Source organism: Girardinichthys multiradiatus, chromosome 10 (assembly GCF_021462225.1).
Source record: "Girardinichthys multiradiatus isolate DD_20200921_A chromosome 10, DD_fGirMul_XY1, whole genome shotgun sequence".
NCBI lineage: Eukaryota > Metazoa > Chordata > Actinopteri > Cyprinodontiformes > Goodeidae > Girardinichthys > Girardinichthys multiradiatus.
This window is the reverse complement of record NC_061803.1, coordinates 26,596,002-26,608,538: the sequence shown is the minus strand read 5'-3', so window position 1 is coordinate 26,608,538 and position 12,537 is coordinate 26,596,002. Positions and strand designations below refer to the sequence as shown.

The 12,537-nt window shown below is 38.4% G+C and overlaps 1 protein-coding gene across 6 annotated transcripts in view; it reads right to left on the bottom strand.

Annotated features, from left to right (window-relative positions):
• The window catches only part of spata20 (spermatogenesis associated 20), a 70,473-nt gene that overhangs the window by 16,075 nt on the left and 41,861 nt on the right, over nucleotides 1–12,537 (bottom strand). For 4 of the 6 annotated variants that reach the window (XM_047377300.1, XM_047377302.1, XM_047377304.1 and 1 more), the window contains one exon: nucleotides 7,805–7,885. The exons of 1 other annotated variant lie outside the window; for it this stretch is intronic. In XM_047377300.1, the coding sequence (XP_047233256.1) occupies nucleotides 7,805–7,885 (81 nt within the window). Of the gene's footprint in view, nucleotides 1–6,890; nucleotides 7,696–7,804; nucleotides 7,886–12,537 lie in introns of those variants that run through there. One more of the 6 variants, XM_047377305.1, reaches the window with a different exon arrangement.

The following is a 12,537-nucleotide window of genomic DNA, read 5'->3' as shown; positions in this document are numbered from 1 at the left end:
CATAGAATGATGATCTTGAAAGAGCAGGGGAACGAAAACAAGATGCGTGACTATTGTGTGGTCAAAACTTCGCCACTGCTGTCAGTCAACCTGTGGTTTTCTCTCCAGCTGGTTATTGAGCGTAGCAGGATCGATTCTGCACAAAATCAAAACAGACCCAGACAAACATACACATGCTCTCTTCCTAAGAGCTTTAAAGAGTGGAAGGCCAGCAAGGCAGAAGATTGAAGCAAGGGAGCTCAGAGATCACCAAGGAGGCCTGTGAGACCACCTGGCTCTAATCCTTCTTTCCAATGTGGCTGACTGGGCTCTCTATTTTCACCCAGTTCATTCATCCCTGCACTCTATGTCACCCCGCTAACTCTTCCATATATCTCTAAGGTCTTGTTACGGATTCCGTGTTGTTTCCCCTCCGCTGATTATTTCAAAATGACTTTCTCCGGGTCTTAAAAAGGCCATGTTCCTCAATTCCCCTGTTGCATTTATCCTCCATTCCATCCTCTAATGCTCTCCTTTCTAAAGGACAAGAGGGATGGGAAACATGTCTGCTCATACTTATTTCCACAGAGAAACACTTGCATCTTGTTTTTTTTTAAATCCTTTATAATCCATGCAATACCTTCAGCTCTTTCTTTCACTCACGTTAGGTGCGACTTTTTAACATCTGCCGTAGGCACCCTCGCTGAAATCGCGCGTGTTTCACTTAGTTTTCCTCCTTCAATAACCTCCAGAGGGGTGGCTAACCACCTGACTGCTTTGTGGAGTTGTGTGGTTAGTGTTTGGGGAGCAAGAGCAGAGGATGATTAATAAGCAGTGCTAACGGCAACATTCAGGCTGACAGCTATTGGATCTCCAGTGGGAGCTCTTGTTCTTGTTAAATCATATTCAACACATGAGAGAGTGCACGGAAATCCGAAAGGAATTAATGTTGATGTACAGAAACTGAAAAGATGCACACTGACTCAAGTTACAGCATAGATAGAGGAAACACGACGTTAGTCTCTCACAAACACGTACACAGCAGAATGGCAGGCATGGGGACATACCAGGATGTGGTTAATTACTGGAGAGACTGCATCTCGATTTGTTTTCCAACTCTTATAATATCAGCACTGGTACAATCAGCAAACCTCAACCCATTTCTAATCAAGATATATTTCTGTTTAATAAAATAAAATTAACCACAATTTAATACAGCAATTACAATCAAGAGTGATGTTTCGGCATAGCTGTAGGCTGTAATTGATTCAAACAAACAAAAAGTGCAGTAGATATTTGGAGGGTTTGTGGAATTAAATATTATATTAATCAAATAAAGTAAAGATTGGAGGGTGTGTTTAGACCAGCAGGAGTTCATTTCTGAGCTCCTGGTTCACCTCAATTAGTTTGTGCCTTCTTAAGACTAGGGAAAAAGGCGAGGAGTAATTGGATTTAAATTAGACATGTTCTCTGCTCATAGCTAACTAATGTTACATGGAGAACAATCCCCTTACGACGTCTTTCTTCTGCAACTTCCATTTATCTCATTTAAACATCCCTAAATCTCTTCCCATTCTTGGCGCTTTAACTATTCCCCTCCTAGACTCCTGCGCACACTTTATGTTTTATCTGTCTCCCATTCTCCCCCCACTGCAACGGGATATCTTCCAGTTAATCTTATGAATTATACAACAGGGCACACATTTTGCTCTGCTAGTCCTGGTGTATGTGTTCGCACTGTTTTCACCAAACAAAGGAATTAATCACAATATGTATTTCATAACGTTCCAAGCCAGAAGCAAAAGTAGTGTGTTGAGGAAAACATTAACCAGCATGTGTGTTTGCTTTAGTAGAAACTACAATTGCTAACATGTCCTGTTGTCATCTTCTATAAAGATCCCAGTGGTTATTTGCAAGAAGCTTGTTTGAAAAAACAACACATCTATTGTCTTGTGTTGTCCACAAACAGAGGAAGGCATAATGTTGCTATAACAAAATAAAAATAACAAAATAATAAAACTTTGATGATTATGTTCATGACAGAAAAGGAACACTTAGTAGCTTGTAGCTGAAATGCAAGATTTTATTCTAATTAATAAATTGCATTAACCAATAGCTTGTTGATGAGAGCTATTTGCTACAGACATGCAACTTCAATCTTAGTGCTTTCAAAACAAGACTTGAGGTCTTAAGTAAAGTTTGGCTGTAAACCTTTAGAACATTTGGTTTTGTTTTGATAAATGGTCATCTTGTTTCTACCAATGCCTGGTTATGATACAGTGTGAAAATATTTATACCCCATGAACGTTTACACATTTTGTCATGTCACAACTATAGAGTTCTATGTATTTTATTAGGAGTTTACAATGGTGGACAACAGTATGCAGCCCCCTTTACTCTGATGCCCTAAAATAAAATGTAACCTTCGGAAGTCATCTAGTTAGTAAATACAGTGCATTTTATGTCTTTTAATCCAATTTTCAATCTAGCTGTTCTGTGTCTGGCCTCGGATGTTTTAGAACATTAATAAACAAAAACATGATGCTGTGGAAATGCTTGCCTTCAAAAGGAGCGAGAGTCAGTGTTGACGAGAAGACCGATGGGGGTAATTACAGGTGAAAACCTAATATCTGCTAAAGACTTGAGACTGGGAGATTCACCTCTCAGAAGGAAGCAATGTTGAGCAAGTTTTGGGCAAAAAATTAAAAGTGTAGGGCTGGAGGAGAAATACCCTAAAAGACATGCAGCTGCTATCGCAGTGAAAGAGCATTTCAATCAAATATTTACTTATGGGGGACGACAACAAATGAACTGCATATTTTTTATTTGTAAAAAAAAAAAAAAATAGAAATGTATAATGCTCCGTCCACCGTAGAATTACAAGTTTGTGCAGGCTTTTTGCAATTTTTAAATCTCAATTTTGAGATATAACCAAATTTAGTAAAGTTCAAGGAAGGAACTGTAGAATTCTTGTTTTTCCCTAAAATATTGTTAAAAATACTAGTACTCAGGTGAGATGTAATTTTACATCATTGTGGAATTATAAAAGAGTGTCTTAGAGACCTGATTTATTTTAAATCTGTGTGGACATCCCAGCACCATTGTATTGTTTATCTTGGTCTATAGTAGCATGCATTTATAGATGTTTAAGCAACAGTTACTGATATGCTGTTACTTTTTGATCTACAATAATAAGCATGATATGAGTAAAAGGTGTGAATAGATTTCATTAAGCTTTTTTTTCAGTATGTATGCTATTAATGTGCCATTGATGATTCAATATTAGCCAATTATGTGAAGAGTGTTTTTGCTTAAAATGCCAATCTCTACCTTTAAAGGCAATTAGAAATGAGAAACTCAGGCAATGTGCAATAGTATCTAAGGGAAACTAGATTTAATCCATTATTTATGCAATAAGTGAATTATTCAATAAGTGGAACTGCAATGTCCTTAACTTATTGACCATTTCTTTTATTATCTTCCCATACTTCCACTATGTCACAGGTTTTGATTAAAAGTGGAGATATACATTTCTAAAAATGCTGAAATCACATATATATGCTTTTAATTTTTAAAACATACTGTGTTTGCATTTAGTGTTTAAATGTAACAAGAATTTGAGATGCAACAATAAAATTTCACAATATGTCGTCAAACTCAGGTGTGCCTTGCAACCAACGTCCAGCTGCGGTTACAATATATTACTTTGTCCAGCTAAATAAGTCTAATCTATTATTATAAACCCAGGAATGAATGTTATTTAAAAATAACACCTTGTTTCTATGTTTGAGGCTCTTATTTTGAAGTATACAAGGACGTTATTGCCCCATTGTGCTCACAGTGTGTCACAAAAACATAAATGAAGTCTCCACCATTTCTAAATGGTTTCTGTGGCCACATTCTGGGTAAAAACTAAACAGTGATAAAAAAGCAGTGTTTGAATACTGCGACTGGCTAAGCGTTTTCTGGTAACAAGACTAAGGTTAGAATCTGATGGCAGATAAGCTAGAAGGCTATTTATCAGTGTTTTAATGAGTCTGGAGTCATCTTTGAAATATTTAAACTGATTAAACCAGAACAGGAATATTCTAAACAATTATTTACTGACGAAAGACTCTTTAAAACACACTTTGAGAGTTCTAAAATCTTAAATCTATTGGTGAAAACTAGAATTTCAATAACCTTTGGTATTAGGAACACCTAATTATTTAAAAAAAAATTTAAAAGACATACTAACTAAAGTTTCAGATTGTTGACCTACTGGCATTGCAGTAACAATTTTGATTTTCAAATTTGAGTCAAAATACTTAAAAAATGTAAAACATTTTGTCGAAGTACTTTAACTAAAACCAAATAACTAAATATGCTAATAAAAGTAACGCTGAATTTAACATGATCATTCAACATATGCAGTACCTTTTTTCAGAACACTGACTTTAAAGATCTGCCATAACATAATCTGAAGATTATCAAGGTATAATAAGTACCTCCCTAAAAATATAACTATACATTTAATTTGAAAGAACCAAACCATGGGGCTATAATATTAGCCTAAAGTCCATGAACGTCCTGGAACAATAAATCAAATGCACCCTTTAGCAGGAGCCTAGGCGCATTTCTGTTTTAGCTGCAGTCTGTGGCTTCCTTAATGTGGTTTGATCAAATTTACCCACCACTTCATATTAGTGGTGGGAGCTAATTTCCACCCCTGACCTCTATAGTTAAGTCTCATTTTATGTTTAGGAATTTATCATAATGTTTATTTATTCTTGTGTCAGTCAGCTGAGCTCATGTGAATCAATGGACTATGGCCATTCAAAGCATTAAGTCCACCATAGTGAGCACCATTAAATTGAGCGACATCTCAGGATTTCCTCAGAAAGATCCATGTGATTAACTGGACTGCAACATGGACGATCATGCAACTAGCACTGCCTGAACAAGATAATGCTGAACATGAATTCCTTTCAATAAAAGACTAATTTTGGTATCAAGCTCAGTCTTGGTCTCTTGTCTCTCTGCAGTTATCTGGAATGGCCTGATGTTACTGCTGCTACTGGCTGATACTGCACAGCTCATTTATAATTCAGGGGGGGCTCCGTTGGCTGAGTGTTTGTGTGTAAGACGGAAGGAGGGAGAGGGAAAGATGGAGTGTGTTAGTCGACAACTCCTGCTTGAATTCATTGTTCTAGTTTTTGGGTGCTTGCTGTTGGAGTTAAAACAGTTCAGTGAGGCATGTAGCTGTGTTTTTACTTCACACAACAAATAATTTTTACCCAGAACAGATTACTTATACCTGTCCCAGACATTTTCATCGGGATACAAGGGCACAGGGAGGATCATAAAATCTGCCACTAATAGATCAAAGTTTAGCGTGAAATGGTGAGACATCATCTTTTTTTCCATGGTTTAAGGTGAAAGCATTGAGAAATATGGTCATGGACAACATAAATGGTGGGATGGTTGACAGTTATCAAGTTCTTCACAAATTAATGGGTGTCAAGACTGGCAGGAAAACTATTACCCATAAAAAACCCTTCAAGGAAACCCTGAAGCTGTGGTTACAATTTAGAGTCGATTCACAGTGCTGGTCCAGTCCAGGGATCAGTAAAAGTGAGAAAATGTACACTTTCAGTCGTCCCGGTTTGCTTTTATAAAAATATTTTTTAGACCAGACCAATCAAAGTCATGCATTTGCAATGAATTGTTTTTGGGGCAGTATTGCACTGATAGAGAAGAACAAAGGCATGAAGAAGAAAGCCTGTTTCATCAGGGTTTCGGTTGCTTCTCTGGTTTTCAAATGTAGTTGTGAGCAAAAATGTCCTCACTACGCCACACAGCCCCACAAGAGATTTTCAAACTCTTTCGCCTTCAGATTCATGCCCTTACTTCTTTTTTCCTCTCCTTTCTCTACTAAAATGCACTACTCTTACGTCACATTGTGTGGTATGCTGGGAACAGCACATATTCACACAGCCAGCGAACCACTCCAGGGTTTGGATAAATCCTGCAGAGACCACAGTGGATCCCTCGTCCGTTTCAGGGTCCGTGTTGGGTTCCCACGGCATGATCTACTCCACAAACCGGACTCTAGCATGGTAAAAAGCGTTCCAAAGGTTTGGTGTGAAAGCACTGTTGGACCTACAACTGTAAGTCAAGAAAAGGCTTTCAGGTCAACTAGTGCTTGGAAAGAGATACTTCTGAAGTTATTACACAAATAAGAGGGATGGAGAAGAACTCAGACTCACCTTTAAAGGGTGCTACTTACCAAAGCCAGCCCCCCCAGGCACCGATCTAGCTCAGTTTCACCCTCTATCTATGTCTGTGTCTGAAAAATTATAGATTTTAAGTATCTACTTAAAATCCAGTATTTGATAAACTGACAATTTTGCAGGTTTTCCCACTTACAAAGCATGTAGAACTCTTTAATTTTTATCATAGGTACTTTTTAACTGAGAGTGATAGGATCTAAAACTAAAATCCAGAATCACATTGTGTGATTTCTAAGTATTTAATTTGCATTTTTCTGCAAACAGTAAGAATCCTGGCTCTCACAGGCCTGTTAGTTCTTCTTTAAAAAGCCCTCCTGTTCTCCACTCATTTACCTGTATTAACTGCACCTGTTTGAACAGGCAAGGACCACAGTCTCAAGGAAGACCATTAAAAATTGCTAATTAATTACTATAAACAATTTTTAAAAAATCACACAATGTGATTTTCTGGATTTTTGTTTTAGATCTCGTCACTCTCAGTTGAAGAGTACCTATGATAAAAATTAAAGACTTCTACATGCTTTGTAAGTGGAAAAACCTGCAAAATCGGCAGTGTATCAAATACTTGTTCTCCCACTGTATGTACAAACTAGAAATAAGCTGATTAATGGTGTCAAAGTTTGCCGAAGTTATAAAAAGTTACAGTTTCTCCATTTAATGGTAATTCTACAGTTTAAAGTCCTTTCAGTAAGATCCCAGAAACGGTGATGGAGTAATCGTAGTTTTTGACAACTGTAGGGAGTGTGCACTGCTGGTAGGCTGACTTAAAGAACACGTTTCCCCTTGTTCACAAGAAACATACATTTGGAGATAATTCCAGGTGCGAAAAACAGATGTGATGGTGCACACTCACCTATTAGGGTAAGACTGTTTCAAAACAATATGAAAAAAGCTAAGGCTACAGAATCATTATAAAGGGAGACCAACCAAATAACCAGCTAAAAACAGCTTGTGATGTTAACTCTAAGCAACAGTAATTTCTAGTGAGGCATAAATTAGGACACCCCACATTTATCCCAATAAAATGCTGAAAAACCCAAATCTGTATTACATCAGGTTAACATGATCAGAATTTTGAAAAAAGTTTTTTTCTGTTTATACCTCAGATGTTTAGTTTGGTGCACTCCTGACTGAAATAAGAATGAGTTCTTAAAGAAGAAGGTTATACTGGCATATGCTAGTCAGCAATTTAAAGGTCTCAAACGAATTTCAAATCAGCCATTGCACAGATGTTTGATTGTTTTAAACATCATGGTATTTTGACACATGGTTAATATACTGTCTGAACCAGATATTGGCCCTTGGCCCTCACGCAGTTACATTAAAACAACTTCAGCTTTGAACTTTTGAATTATATTGCCAACTGGTACAGCTATGGATGTAGTAGAGACAGAATCCTTCGTGCCTTAATATTTAAACAGACCCACCATTCTGTGTCCCTAAGCTGGCAGGACAGGGAACACACACACACACACACACAGATTAATTAAATGCACTGGTTTTGCATATCACTGCATGTTTATACTGTAGCTAGAAAAAAGCTGAATATTTACCTTAAATGGTAAAAAGCAGGAATTGACTGCTGCTTGGAGACTTGCAGTGTCCAAAGCATCCTTCTGGCCACAAATCACAATCTGGAAAAAGAAACGTGAAGGAAGACCATAAAATGTGACAGAAGAAGGAAGCAACGAAGTAGTAATTTGGGAGTGCACAGATAGAGTGAAGCAAGAGGGTGAAAGGTGACATATAAGAGGAAGGAAGAGGGAAGGAGGTGGTACAGGTTGGAGCTTTATTTGTAGCAGTAACGATGGTGGCAGGTGTTTTTCTCTCAAACTGCCTCAGTCCTTGCTCGTTACCCTTACGCCACCAACCCAATTTATCCTCTGCAGGTCATGTATGACAGACAGGAAGCACCCCAACACTGTGCAACACCCAGACCTTGTTATTCTTGCTCATGCCTTTCACTTTAAAACCTTTTCTCCGGCTGACCAAGTAAGGTTGTCCTGCTTGCATGCTGGTTTCAGTGGTTTTAGGCTAAACTGAGGATGTTTTTCAACAGTTGAATATATAACTCATCTTGAACAGCTCACATAACCCATTAAATGCACAGGGGCAGTGAAAACATAAAAAAAGACATTTTCAGATTCTGTGTCTGGGTATTAATTGAGCGTCTCAGTGCAGAGTCGTGTCCTCACACAACCTAGTAAAGTTGAAATGAGGTGGAAAAATGTGGTTCACCCATCTGACTTTGTAAATTACATGAACGGGAAATTCCTAAACATCTGTCAAGTGTGGTATTTGCAACAATAGCAATTGCTGTTTCAGTTGTGTTTTCTTTCGAGGAAAAGTCGAGAGTTGTAGATAAAGGAAAAGCTTTGAGGCCTGGTTTGAATCTGCTAATGTGTGTTCAACCCAAAGCATGGCTTCTCTAACTGAACTGGAAGCTGTTTAAAACAGTGGCAAAATCCCATACAATTCATGATAGCACCTGTGCAGTGATTACATTCCCCAAAACGTTGGACAGAACGGCCTATCTGGAGATTGGAATGTTAAAAAGAAAAATTTGAAACCAAAAACAACCAAATGTTAAAGAAATAGCAGGGCTAAGGAGGAGAAAGCCTTCTTTAACTGCATAATAGAACAGTATGTTCACCGATTAGGCATAACATGATTGAGTATTTCACAATGCCGAATAGTGTGTTGGTCTCAATGTTAGACAGCTGTTTGACTAAAATGTTAATAGGCTTAAGCCAAAATGTAGTCATCTGTGATCTACTATGCATTTAATTGACTAAAATATAAAGTCACAAAGAAACGTGGGACCGGTGCAAAGAGGATCGGGCAGCGGAAGAAGGTAGAGACCTTGGCAACCCGATCTCTGGATGCTTATACTGGCTCTATGAACGTGGAATTTCCCCTCGCTGGGGGGAAGGAGCCCAAGCTTGTACAAGAGGTCGAGAGATATCAGCTTGAAATAGTCAGGCTCACCTCCAAGCACAATGACTACTGACTAATGTTGTTTTTTTCCAGTGCTGGACAAAAGTCAGCCTGGGTACCCAATATGGTATGTGGTTCTACTCACACATTTCAGTAAAAACCAGTGTTAACTTAATCAGCAGTTTGAAGCACAGTTTATAGTTTGTCAGAACCAACCACAAGGACCAGTTCTTGCTCCCTGTGTGCATCAGTAAGCCTTAGCCAACCATGACCCTGTCACCAGTTCAGTGCTGTTGCTTACTTGGACCACTTTGATAGAAACTGACCTGGAAGAAACCGCACAAGCTGCAGTTTTGGAGATCCAGTGTGTAGTTGTCACAATTCAGCCAATGTCAAGCTAATTTCAATCTGCATGCTGGATCTTTTTTCCCCACTTCTAACACATCAGTTTTGAGAGCAAAATGCTAATTTTCTGCCTAATACAGGTCATTCTCAAAATATTAGCATATTGTGATAAAGTTCATTATTTTCCATAATGTCATGATGAAAATTTAACATTCATATATTTTAGATTCATTGCACACTAACTTAAATATTTCAGGTGTTTTATTGTCTTAATACGGATGATTTTGGCATACAGCTCATGAAAACCCAAAATTCCTTTCTCACAAAATTAGCATATCATTAAAAGGGTCTCTAAACGAGCTATGAACCTAATCATCTGAATCAACGAGTTAACTCTAAACACCTGCAAAAGATTCCTGAGGCCTTTAAAACTCCCAGCCTGGTTCATCACTCAAAACCCCAATCATGGGTAAGACTGCCGACCTGACTGCTGTCCAGAAGGCCACTATTGACACCCTCAAGCAAGAGGGTAAGACACAGAAAGAAATTTCTGAACGAATAGGCTGTTCCCAGAGTGCTGTATCAAGGCACCTCAGTGGGAAGTCTGTGGGAAGGAAAAAGTGTGGCAGAAAACGCTGCACAACGAGAAGAGGTGACCGGACCCTGAGGAAGATTGTGGAGAAGGCCGATTCCAGACTTTGGGGGACCTGCGGAAGCAGTGGACTGAGTCTGGAGTAGAAACACCCAGAGCCACCGTGCACAGGCGTGTGCAGGAAATGGGCTACAGGTGCCGCATTTCCCAGGTCAAGCCACTTTTGAACCAGAAACAGCGGCAGAAGCGCCTGACCTGGGCTACAGAGAAGCAGCACTGGACTGTTGCTCAATGGTCCAAAGTACTTTTTTCGGATGAAAGCAAATTCTGCATGTCATTCGGAAATCAAGGTGCCAGAGTCTGGAGGAAGACTGGGGAGAAGGAAATGCCAAAATGCCAGAAGTCCAGTGTCAAGTACCCACAGTCAGTGATGGTCTGGGGTGCCGTGTCAGCTGCTGGTGTTGGTCCACTGTGTTTTATCAAGGGCAGGGTCAATGCAGCTAGCTATCAGGAGATTTTGGAGCACTTCATGCTTCCATCTGCTGAAAAGCTTTATGGAGATGAAGATTTCATTTTTCAGCACGACCTGGCACCTGCTCACAGTGCCAAAACCACTGGTAAATGGTTTACTGACCATGGTATCACTGTGCTCAATTGGCCTGCCAACTCTCCTGACCTGAACCCCATAGAGAATCTGTGGGATATTGTGAAGAGAACGTTGAGAGACTCAAGACCCAACACTCTGGATGAGCTAAAGGCCGCTATCGAAGCATCCTGGGCCTCCATAAGACCTCAGCAGTGCCACAGGCTGATTGCCTCCATGCCACGCCGCATTGAAGCAGTCATTTCTGCCAAAGGTTTCCCGACCAAGTATTGAGTGCATAACTGTACATGATTATTTGAAGGTTGACGTTTTTTGTATTAAAAACACTTTTCTTTTATTGGTCGGATGAAATATGCTAATTTTGTGAGATAGGAATTTTGGGTTTTCATGAGCTGTATGCTAAAATCATCCGTATTAAGACAATAAAAGACCTGAAATATTTCAGTTAGTGTGCAATGAATCTAAAATATATGAATGTTAAATTTTCATCATGACATTATGGAAAATAATGAACTTTATCACAATATGCTAATATTTTGAGAAGGACCTGTATATCCATTATAGTTTGAACCAAGGTGCCAATACGCTTTCCTGCTTTTACCAGGAGCACATATCACTAGAAAATATAATGAATATTATCTTCTGTGTCATTTGCTTCTTTTACAAAAAGCCGGCAAAGCAGCAGGACACTTTTTACCTTTTTCCTTGTCCTATGCAAAAAGTACGCCCTGCTTTAAGAAGACTATCTTTGGCTAAATCCAATGTGAACACTGCTTTTTGAGAATCCAATGTAAACTCTGGCTTTAATTTACATAAATACAATTTAAAAGCATGCATAATATAGAAAGTTGATTTCCTCGGACTGCATCTTGGGAATTAAACAAACGTGCAAACGCTGGTTCTTATGCTGTTCACACTGGCATTGCTAAGTCAATATTACTCTTAAAATTAAAAAAACAAAAATATATCTATGTAAATGGGGCAATCATCTGTATACTGACACCAAAAAACCCAACAGTTTACTAATTAGGTGCCTTAGAAAGTAACTAGTTGAACTGCATTTTATTGAATGTTAACAGAGAAAAGGAACCTGATATAAGTGCATAACACACTTTTCAGAATGATTTCATAAAAATAAAATCATGTATAAGTTTCTCTCCACTCCACAGTTATATGCTATTTTTTATTGATATGCTTGTGTAGATTCTCAATTATCCAGGACATGACAATCTTAAGTGCTGAAGTAGCTGGATTTCTTTTCCAGTTTCTTAAAAAATGTTTCACCTCTCATTCAAAAGACTTCTTTAGAATTTAAGCACATAGGATTATTTTCATTGATCACACAAAAGCCCCAATAAAATGGAACAGAGTATCTTTGGGATGTGATGATAATGAAGACTTGCGAATTGAAGATGTACTTCCTGTGGCGGCTTAACAGGAGGAATATGTTCTACAATAAAAATTACGGAAAAGAAAAAATAAACAGACCTCATTGTTATCATCCTTTAGGTTTAGCTTCAACCACCGTGACCACAAATAATTCCTAACTGCTTATTTACAGTTCTTTTCTAATAGAAATTTTTTTTTTTCAGTGATGCATTTCTTCTTTGCAGCGTTCCTGAACAGAAACGTTCCAGCACAATCAATATGCAGACGTTCATTGTTTAAACAGCTTCTTCCTCTCGTGCTGCATAATGTTTTGTTCAGTTTTACTCAGTAAAAGCTATGTCTATTATGCTTGCTCCATTTGTCATGCAAGCAGAAACACTGACTACTTTCAGTAGGCGGACATGAAAATGAGTTCCAGG